This window comes from Nicotiana tabacum, chromosome 15, assembly GCF_000715075.1.
Source record: "Nicotiana tabacum cultivar K326 chromosome 15, ASM71507v2, whole genome shotgun sequence".
NCBI lineage: Eukaryota > Viridiplantae > Streptophyta > Magnoliopsida > Solanales > Solanaceae > Nicotiana > Nicotiana tabacum.
The window spans coordinates 14,549,816-14,561,030 of NC_134094.1; the positions used below are offsets into that span (position 1 = coordinate 14,549,816).

Consider the following 11,215-nt stretch of genomic DNA (forward strand, 5'->3'; position numbering starts at 1 on the left):
GTGTGGCAGCTGTGTATAGGCCATTGTCATGCACCTTTTGCTATCATAAGGAGACATCACAAGAACTCATTCTATACATAAAGAAAGATGAAATTTGTCAGAGGATGCTAAAGTTAAAAAGTTAAGAGGAAACCAGACATGAAGAAGATTAGCATAATATTTTGATTGTGTTAGAATACTTTAAGAGAAATAGGTGGTAGCCCACTAGAAAAGAAAGTAAAATAGACCTACTTTAACACAAAACAAGAGATACTCATTTATGTGTCTTTCTCTGTTTATATATTTACATGGCTGTCCAGTTCACTTTAGGAAACTCAAGTTAAAAGCAACTCTTTAACTTCTCCTTCCTAAACTTTCCTCAGTTCAACAAAACACAGTACTTATAACTTTCCTCAGTTCAACTATTGGCAAATATGCCAGTTAACTGTGTATCTCCAAAACCAGAAAATGGTGGCACAGAATTGATGGCAGCTCCGACGAATTTGCCTGATTCATCAGAGCTGCACGACATGTCTTGTCTGGCTTTCCCTGTCCAGTTCAATTCACAGTCTTTTGCACAAAGAGCCTTATACCCTATAACTTTGAAGGTCTATTTTTTTCTCTATCTTTTCTCCCCTTAGTACATAAAGACTCGGAGCGTTGGAGCAACGGTAAACTTGTCTCCGTTTGACCTATAGGTCACGGGTTCGAACCGTGGAAGCGGCCACTAATGCTTGTATTAGGATAGACTGTCTACGTAACACCACTTTGGTGTGGCCCTTCCCTGAACTCTGCATGATCGCGAAATATTTCGTGCACCGAGTATTCAAAGACTCACTTCTTACTTACATGTATAGCATAAACAAGTTTGTTTATACATGTAAAGTGTAATTTGCGTCAGTCATGTGCTCTGATCCAGCTGCAGAGCTACATGTACTGAAGCGACGATTGAATCCCCTTCCCTTGAAAATTATACTGTACAAATAGAAAAAAAATATTTTTTTTGGTATATATTTAAGTTATTGAATCTTCTTGACATAGGGGAAGGTTGTAGTGTAGTAGTAAAAGTAGTTTAAAAATTGCTTTATATGTGACATTCTTGATTTTCTTTAATTGCCTTGTTAGAATTCCTGGTTTTTGCGCAAATGATATTTGTTCAACGGTTCAATCCTGTGTTGTGCGGACTCTCCAAAATGCCGCTGCACTCCGACACGCACACGATGATATTTTCGGAGAGTCTGAGCAGCGGCAATTTGATGTGCAGTTTGAAGTGATTCAATCTATTCTAGCTGATGTCTTCATTTTCATGTGCAGTTTGAAGAGATTGTTTACAAGATTAGGCAAGAAACACAAGGAATGTGTTGTGGAGATGGAACATCTAACACAAAAGAGAAGACTATACTAAATGGTGTGACAGGTATAGTTTGCCCTGGAGAAATGCTAGCAATGTTAGGTCCATCAGGTAGTGGCAAAACTACCCTCCTAACAGCACTAGGCGGCCGTCTTTCGGGTAAATTATCAGGCAAAATTACCTACAACAGCCAGCCTTTCTCTGGTTCCATTAAGCGTAAAACCGGATTCGTGGCACAAGATGATGTCCTATATCCTCATTTAACTGTAATAGAAACACTTCTATTCACAGCTCTGCTTAGGCTGCCACAAAGCCTAAGCAAAGAGGCAAAAGTGAGACATGTAGAACATGTTATAACAGAACTAGGATTAAACAAATGCAGAAACAGCATGATTGGAGGTCCATTATTTAGAGGTATATCAGGTGGAGAGAAAAAAAGGGTCAGTATAGGTCAAGAAATGCTAATCAACCCGAGTTTGCTTCTTTTAGATGAGCCGACTTCAGGGTTGGATTCGACCACAGCCTTGCGTATCCTAACCACAGTTAAGCGGCTAGCTAGTGGTGGTAGAACCGTGATCACAACGATCCATCAGCCGTCTAGCCGGCTTTACCATATGTTTGATAAGGTAGTGTTGCTCTCTGAGGGCTGTCCTATTTACTATGGTCCTGCATCAAGTGCCCTGGATTACTTCTCGTCGATTGGTTTTTCCATATCTATCACTGTCAATCCTGCTGATCTCTTGCTCGATCTCGCTAATGGTAATTAGAACATTTCAGTACAAGTTGAATTTCCACTACAAGTTATCATTTCACAGTTGTTATACCAATATGTATGAATAGTTAGAAACTATTTTAATCCAAATCATACATGTAAGGTAACAAGCATCTTAAAATGTAGCATTGAACTTACAGGAATTGGACCTGATTCCAAACATGCAATCGAGCAGGGCGACAATACTGAACAGGAAAAGAAGTTAGTGAGAGAAGCTCTCATCTCCGCGTATGAGAAGAACATTTCGACAAGGTTGAAATCTGAGCTATGCAGTTCAGATAACAGTAATTACAGTTACAAAAAGGATGTTTCTACAAGTACGTTTCCAATTTTCTCTGAAGATATCATATTTTGGTTTATACTGTTTATCTACCCTTAACTAGTGACTAATGAAACTTTTCTGTGTTCTACTAATGAAGGAAATGGTGTGAAATCAGAACAATGGTGCACAAATTGGAGCCATCAATTCAAAGTACTGCTTCTGAGGGGGCTAAGGGAGCGAAGATACGAGACGTTCAATAGGCTTAGGATCTTCCAAGTTATAAGTGTAGCATTTCTTGCAGGATTATTGTGGTGGCATACTCCTACATCCCACATCGAAGATCGAGTAAGAACTTATCTCTTCTCCTATGTCACTCACATAAGAAAACATACGCCCAACTTAAATAGAGTGACATGTACAGTGAGGATTCCTATAGCTGCCAACTTACTTGGGATTGAATGTGATTGTCGTTGTTGTACACTAGAACAGATGATAGTCTGCTGCTATGTGCTAATAATGATATTTGATTCTTGTTTGCAGATTGCAATGTTATTCTTTTTCGCGGTATTTTGGGGCTTCTATCCACTCTACAATGCAGTTTTCACTTTTCCACAAGAAAGAAGAATGCTTATAAAAGAAAGATCATCAGGAATGTATCGCCTCTCGTCATATTTTCTAGCCAAAACAGTAGGAGATTTGCCTTTAGAACTTGCACTACCAACAGCATTTACCTTCATCCTGTATTGGATGGGCGGTCTCAAAGCCGATCCTACAACTTTCATCCTATCTCTTCTAGTCGTCCTATACAACGTTCTTGTTTCACAAAGTCTCGGACTAGCTTTTGGTGCCTTACTTATGGATGTTAAACAAGCCACAACATTAGCATCAGTCACAACATTGGTCTTCCTTATTGCTGGAGGATACTACATTCAACAGATTCCCTCGTTCATTGTCTGGTTAAAATATTTGAGTTATAGCTACTACAGCTACAAGTTGCTTCTAGAGGTTCAGTACAATGACAGTGATTTCTATGAGTGTTCAAAAGGAGTCTATTGCCAAGTTGCAGATTTTCCTGCCATTAAATCAGTAGGCCTAAACAATATGTGGATCGATGTTTCGATCATGGCTGTGATGTTGATAGGCTACCGACTTGTTGCGTATCTAGCACTCACTCGTGTACGATGATGATTCGATGAAGACATTCGAAGAGGACATACTTTAGCAGTGAGGTTGAAAGAGTTCAGTTTTCTGCGATTGGGAGTAAGAATGTTTTTGTTTTAGATTTCTTAATCAACAACATACCCGGTGTATTCTGATAGTCTGGGGAGGGTAGTGTAGGGTAGTGTGTCCGGAGACCGTACCCCTATCTTGTGGAGGTAAATGCTGTTTCCGGAAGTTTTAGATTTTGTTGATCTCGTTGCAAGATTTTAATCATATAAAAACAAAAATTTTGATGTAATACTACCACTCTGGCAATATTTTGCATAATGTTAACTTGGGAAAATTTTGAATGCCTTGGAGACTAAAATCTGTTACCACTCTGAATATATTGAAAGTGCATCATTTTAAGATGAAACAAAGAACATGTTCGATTTCTACCTTCTATTTAAGAGGTTGGATTTATTTTAGGGCGTATAGAACATGTAAATCTCCCACGACAAGCATAAGCACGGTTCAAAACTCAATGGATAATATGAGTCTTATACTTTGTGACGCATCTAACACATACCTTTAGTTCGGGGCCTGTGGCTGAACATAATACTACTAGTGGTTTGAGGATCAAGTAAATAACAAGAAATGATATCCAAAATCCATGTCATTTTCAACTATGGTCAATAAACTGCCTTATCTCCTTTTCCTACTCTTGTATGTAGTTTGATTCGACACGGAATTTTAAGAAAAAAAATAAGACTTTTAAAACTTGTGGTTTTAAAAGCTTAAGGGGTAAAAGTTTTGTGGGTCCATGATATTTGTATGGTTATAAAAGCTTCTCATTAAAGATAAAATGGATAAAATAAAGTGTTTAAAGTTAAATTATTTCCAAATTTAAAAATGTCTCATTTATTTTGAAAAACAAACTAAAAAAGAAAAGTAACTTTCTTAATTTGAGACAGTGCGGAGTAGGTCTTTGCTATGCTGTCCTTGTCATTTTTAAGAGAATTAAAATCATGGTTTTACAAAAAGTGGCAACTTTTACAAGCTGTGGGCTTGTACCATAGAAGCTAGACGAAAATAGAAACCAACTATCCCTAGATAATGAGAACAGATTGCACTACTAGATAACTCTTGGTAGAGAACTTATTACTCCCTCAATTCCTTTTTTGGCAAGTACTAGAAAAATGGAACATTTCTATATTTAAAAAATAATTTAACTTTAAATTTTCTACTTCAACCTTACGAGATGATTTATAATCACACAAATATCTATAATTTATTTTATATTACACTTTTAGAAGTCATTTTTATCTTATACTCTATGCCCAATCAAATAAAATCACATAAAATAGAATGGAAGAAATACATAGGTAAAAGATTATCTGAATGAAGAATGATGATCTTTTTCCAACTTGTTTCGCTTGACAGACTGTAATGTAGATCGATGTACCGAGGGAAACTAAACTTATTTGGAGAAGAATGGGGATATTAGTGAACACCAAAACCTTGTCAAATGCCGGATGCTAAATAAGGATAATGGTACTTCAGAGGCGGAGCCATGATTTGGAGTTTTTGGATTCTGAAATTGTCATCGAACCTCATAGCTCCAATCCTCAATCCGGGCTCAATGACGGGAATGAATGGCTTCTCTTGTCTCCTCGTAGATCCAATTATTAGGTTCGGTCCAGTAGTCAAAAGCATCACTAGCTTAGTCTCTAACCACGTGCCTGTTGAAGAATGAGCCGGGCAGTGGCTTGATTAAGGAAACCCACCGAAGCCGTAGCAAAAGCGAGTTTTCATAGGGTAATTGTCACTACTTATGGACCCGGACTTTGGTGATCTATAATGACCAGGATGAAGCTTGGGTGAAACTAAGTGAAGGTTCGACCGACTAATATTTAGTTACTGGGTTCACAATTAATGTACATATTTAGTAAATTTTTAATACAAATAAAGGGTCTGTGCAAAAGTTGTTGGATTCGTCTGAACCCGTATCTACTTCTTTAGCTCCACCTATGTGGTCTTCATTTGTATCGAGAGTCGAAATACTTAATTCTTTGTGTGAATTTGAACATAAATTTTTAAAGTTTCTTTTGAAATAGAGTTTGCATAATTAAAATTTACATTAATTGTACAATAAGTCTTAATAATTAATACTAATGACTATAGCTAAAATATTTATGAAGAAAATCATGGTCATACACAAATTGACAAAAGGAGTATATAACAAATTAACATCACAAGCGGTACATTTAGCACCGTTGATATAAAAAAATTTTATACTATTAGATCTTTCCAATGATATCTATATTTAAATCTGTAAAATATGAGATTTATAATCTTGAAAATAAGATAAGTTTGTTGCTACAACAAGTCGCGAGTCTATCGGAAATAGCCTATTTGCCTTTATAGGGTAGGGGTAAGGTTGCGTAGACACTATACTTCCTAGACCCCACGTATAGTATTAAGTTGGGTTTGTTTTTATTGTACCTGCTACAATAAATAAAAATGACATGCTAATGTAAAAAATTCCTTAAACTAACCGCATGTATAACTTAAACTGTATTGTAAATAGAATCTTATAAAATGACAGAAGGAATATATACCATCTCTAATATCTTATTAAGTTCTTCAATCTAAAATTCAATCTTTTCCTAGAAAAAGCAAAAGGAAAAAACTCAATATATAAAAGAAATTATAGTTTTTTAGAAAAAGATTAAAAAAAAAGAGAAAAAAAAAGAAGAAAAAATAACATTATATAGCCGCTATCAAAATAATAGTAGGAAAAAAATATATTTGTTTTGCATATATATACGTTATGTATGTCATCTACAAAAATTATACAATTTTTATACGTTTTTCGGCTATCTAATATAAATAGTTTATGACGCGGTCTAAAAATGATAATACCCCCAAAAAGTAATGCGAAACCCAGTTAAATTTTGAGAGACCAGGCCAAAGGCCCCAAAAGGAAATCTTACAGAAATGTCCCAAAAAAGTCTCAACTTACCAATCTCTAACCATTAATTATAGACATACCAAAACTAGCCAAACACATATAAAAATTGAAAACCCAAATAAATAAGGTTCGTTCTCTCCAAGAATCACACACAAAGATCTCCTTTCATATTTTCAAGAGTGATTAGCAACATTAGATGCAAGCCGGAAAGGAAATTTTGTGGATGAGGTAGCAAATAAATTGATGAAATACAAAGAAAATATATATACAAGATCTAAAAAATCTAAGCAAAAATGGACTTTTTCAATGGGTATGGTTGAGATTCATTAAAAACATATAGATGAGTCAATATATAAAATTTGAGGAAGATTGGAGGTGATTTGGACTGATTTGGTATCAAAATTCGTAGTTAAAATCGAGTTCAAAAAAGTTCTTCCGCAACACAGGTATCAAACATGTATCACGCATGTATCTCATACGCAGGTATACATGTGATACACATTTGATACAAATATGATACAAAAGTGATACACCGTGTGATACACCTATTATTTTTTTCATGTTCATCTTTTACTTCGAATTTTTAATTCAAACCACCTCAAAACTCCACAAAATCATCCCAAAACTGAGATTCATGCTCCTTAAGATGTACCCAATATATTCTAATTAATGTTTTAAAATATTTTTCTGAGACTCGCCCCGGGGCGGGCCACTATCAAAACGCCTTGAGATTCATGTGTGGGGTTTAGTTGTGTGAGGCTTACGCCCCAAGCACCCGACGATGCGCCCTAAACACGCCTAGCGCTCAACGCTCGGGACTCGCCCAATAGCTCATATGCAAATCATGTGTTGAATTCACTAATTTGCATCGTTATCTTTCAAAATTCTTTAACAAATAAATGATTACAATTCTTTTTAACTATAGAAATATGAAAATTGTGAATAACTCGAATAACGAACCATATTATTATACATTTACTAATTGAGAACATTGTGAGGGTGAATATCATTTGAATATTTCTTCTAAAAATAGATAACTAAAATTTATATCTTTATTTGATAGATCTTTATGTCTTAGTTCTATGTCTCTAAAAAATTATCATACATTTCTTATTTTAATGTTTAAAAACAATTTTATAGTTACTCATGAAGGAGTAATATTTTAAATTACATTCTTGATAAAATTAATTGTGTATTTACGTTTAAAGAGGTAAAATATGCAGTTTGATAATATTTTTTAAGAAATTATAATTTTTAATTATTTGAAAGTTAAGAGGTTGGAGTTAATGTATATTTCATAATAACTTTAACAATATTGTATTATTTATACTTGTAAAACATGCTAAATATTTTATTTTATATGAGTTTTTTTTTTAATTATTTTTAGTTTTATTGAACTTCTAATGCATCTTTTATATTTTATTGTGTTATAATGCTATATTATTAATTCATAAATTTAAAAAATTAAAGATCTGTGGGGCTTACAACGCATGTCTCGAGGTTTTCGCTTCGTCCCGTATTAAGTAAAATATCCCGTCTTATGCCCTCGTCTTTTGAAATACTGATTCTAATAGCACCCCTTCAAAAGAAAGTAAAAATTTGACCTTTTTAGCTATAAATAACTAATTAGTTTATATTAGTAATATTTTTTGAATTGATCAATTTTTATAATAAGCTACTTATAAATTGATATTTTTTTCATCCCTAAATCCATAGCAGCCCAATAAGGAAGTAACCCGAAAACGCAATTTCCCCCTCGAAAACAACACCATTGCCATTCCCTTTCAAAAAACTACGACTCTGCCGCTCCCTCAAAAACCCTCCATTTCCTTTTCTTCTCCCTCTCTCTCTAGGGTTTTTGCAGAATCCAAAGAGAAAAAGCATGGCAACATCATCTAGGGTTTTCGGAAGCTACTGCCGAACTCTAATGGCTGCTGCGAAGAGCTCCACCGCCGCAACTACACCTCCAGCTCCAGCTGCCGCTGCCACCGCAACTGGAAAAGGTCGTCATAAAGGCATACTTAAGCCGCTACCGGTTTCACCTGCTTTACGGAAATTTGTGGGTTCTTCAGAAATATCACGTACTGATGCTGTTAAGAAAGTCTGGGATTACATCAAAACCAATAACCTTCAGGTCTACTTTCTATTTCCTTATGTGTCACTTTTTTTTTTAGTTGGACGTATAAGTTATTAATGGTAGAGTTGCTCTTTAAAATAGCTTCGTTTTGTAGAAATGTTAGAGAAATTTGCTATGAATATGTGCAATCTCCTTTTAGAATATAAATTATGTTTGATATATGTATATATGAGTTATGAATGGTACAGGGGAATACTTGGTTCTACGTTAAAATTGCTAACCTGAGGACTTGGTCTTTGCAAAAGAAATGAGGGATTTGGGAGTGGGTTTTTGCCTGGGGTAAGTCAAACTTGAGCTGAGTGAAGTATGGCTACATGGTGATTAGGCCAGCCATGTTATATTGGACTAGATGTTGGGCTTCTAAGGTCCAATGTATGAACAAAATGAATGTAATAAAATGCCGATGTTAAGCTAGAGTGTAGTCATGAAATATTAGACAAGATTATAAATAATTTGCTTGGAATTGATACGGTGGTAGTAGCTGCTGCTGTAGTATAAATAGTCATATGATGGTGCAGGTTGCAAGTTAGATGATAAAATGAATGAGGTTGTTATGCACGTTTTATAGGTGTGGCACTATGATGAGCGAAGGTGTTAAAAAGTGACTTATAGTTAAATGCATGGTGACTTTTTTTCTACATTTTTTTAATTGAACAAATTTTCACATGGATGATTTTGTTTCATTCTATGCTTTGGGAAGATGTATAATGACCTTGTACAGGTAGTATATGTGGTCGAATGGGTAATGGTAGTGGCTGCACCTAGCACGTCAGTTGCTATCTAGCTGTGTTCTAGTCCTTTAACTGGCTTTGTTCATTTAAAGATGGTCACTCCTATTCAACTCGATCCTGCAATTGATGGAATTTGCATTCGTGGAGTCTATTGTTCTGTGTGATTAGAAGGTCGTTGAAATGATTTGAAGCTGTGGAACATATTAAGGGGTAGTGTTAAATTTTTTCTATCTAGAAGACTGGCAGATAATGGGACAGAAGCCCCTTCCAAAGTAGACTGCAAAAGAGTGAGGGAACCGGCAGCCTTTAACATTTTGGCATTGAGGTTGTTTTTGTCTCTGCATTGAGTTAGGTTACTGATCGATATGTAATATCAACTGACCTATTCTCTCTGTTATTTTACTTTCTGCCCTATGAGGCTTCCTGCAAGCTGCACATAAAATAAGAGTTGAGCTCATCTTTGCTGGTGACGGTAGCTCTTACATGATTAGTGGCTGGTACAGAATAGAATTTAGCACACTACATGATAATGAATAAGCTGGTTGGTTGTCAAGGTTTCCTTCTTCTGCTAGTTCAAATGTGGTTGATTTGATAATACATCAAGTATGACACTTTTTATATAGAGAAGAGGTAGGATGCCCATGGCATGGGTCCCGGCAATACTATGATGTCTGATTTAGTTGCCAAGTGTAGAATGATGCACGAGCTTTTGTTCTCAAATTACTTCAACACTTTGTATGACTAGCTAGGGCAGATTAAGCATGTTCAACAACATCTGTCAATGTTCAGACTTAAAAGTAGAACTTACGGATATACTTCTGAGATATTCCGTAAATTGTGTTTGATGGAAAAGCGAAACACAACGGAGCCGGGCATGATTGCCTACATTGCTCTTTTGCTTAGCCTGCTACTAGTTTCTTGCATTAGTTCCTCCATGTGAGACGAAATTAGTTGCAGAGAACAGCAACAATTGTTAGGGCAGAATAGATTATGCTTGTTCAAATAGCAACGTGGTGGTGTTTCGTTAAAATACAGTTTTGTAGTTAAATTTGAATGATCAACAATCACCAACACTTGGGGTGTCTAGATATGCTGTAACTGCGGCATACTATTGCACTGTGGCCTTAACACTCAGAGATCATTTGTAATCGTTGGCATTCCTGATTCAGCAGTTTGAGGCATAAATTTATTGCGAGTGTTGTTAATTAGTCATCGAGATTATATTCCGTCATTATGAACAGATGCTTCATCATTGATTCCCAAAATGAAATTATTACAGATCTTGGCCTTTCATATTAGTTTAGGACAATGCATATACTTCTGATATGTGCTAGGAAAAGTTGCTTTCTTAGTTTGATAATTGTTAGCTGATCTGAGTTTATAATTCTTGTGTTCTGTGCCGTGTGCCGTTTTTGGTATTTTAATACTGATTTATATCAGCTCATGCTTAAACTAGTTGTGGAAATGTCTTAGGTCATATACCCCTTTATTTTTTGTTGACAATAGAATTTATAATCTGCAGAATCCTGCAAACAAGAAGGAGATAAATTGTGACGACAAGTTGAAGACCATATTTGCTGGCAAGGACAAGGTTGGGTTTCTAGAGATTGCAAAGCTTCTATCCAGTCATTTTCAAAAGGCTTCTTAAGTTTGTCACTTTTGCAGTTCCTGTAAACATTAGGGGCCTTCTTGATAGTAAACTTTGTACCTTAGTAGCTTCTCCTTTTATTTCTCCACTCTGGTTTTGAGATATGGTGCATAGATCTGAAATTGAAAGCTTCTCGGATTTCATGCTTGCTTTTCTCCTGGAAACTTTTGAATTTTGATGTTCAGATGCAATTGTCCTGGAATTTTTGAATTTCGTTACCA

At 35.5% G+C, this 11,215-nt stretch overlaps 2 protein-coding genes across 2 annotated transcripts; both read left to right on the forward strand.

Annotated features, from left to right (window-relative positions):
* Positions 1-297: 297 nt before the first annotated feature.
* Positions 298-3,819, forward strand: LOC107804921 (ABC transporter G family member 14-like). The gene is made up of 5 exons (XM_016628871.2): positions 298-587; positions 1,294-2,089; positions 2,243-2,419; positions 2,522-2,709; positions 2,905-3,819. Exons 1-5 carry the CDS (start codon positions 414-416, stop codon positions 3,547-3,549), a joined length of 1,980 nt encoding a protein of 659 aa, XP_016484357.1. The 5' UTR covers positions 298-413; the 3' UTR covers positions 3,550-3,819.
* A 4,404-nt stretch (positions 3,820-8,223) lies between these two features.
* On the forward strand, positions 8,224-11,215 carry LOC107804922 (upstream activation factor subunit UAF30). Its single transcript, XM_016628872.2, has 2 exons — positions 8,224-8,612; positions 10,869-11,215. Exons 1-2 carry the CDS (start codon positions 8,361-8,363, stop codon positions 10,992-10,994), a joined length of 378 nt encoding a protein of 125 aa, XP_016484358.1. The 5' UTR covers positions 8,224-8,360; the 3' UTR covers positions 10,995-11,215.

Bases quoted from the DNA above. Each gene is read 5' to 3' on its own strand.
- LOC107804921 (XM_016628871.2), top strand. From the start codon at position 414: ATGCCAGTTAACTGTGTATCTCCAAAACCAGAAAATGGTGGCACAGAA. The intron at 588-1,293 runs GTCTATTTTTTT...TTTCATGTGCAG, and splicing joins TATACCCTATAACTTTGAAG to TTTGAAGAGATTGTTTACAA. The intron at 2,710-2,904 runs GTAAGAACTTAT...TCTTGTTTGCAG, and splicing joins CATCCCACATCGAAGATCGA to ATTGCAATGTTATTCTTTTT.
- LOC107804922 (XM_016628872.2), top strand. From the start codon at position 8,361: ATGGCAACATCATCTAGGGTTTTCGGAAGCTACTGCCGAACTCTAATG. The intron at 8,613-10,868 runs GTCTACTTTCTA...TATAATCTGCAG, and splicing joins TCAAAACCAATAACCTTCAG to AATCCTGCAAACAAGAAGGA.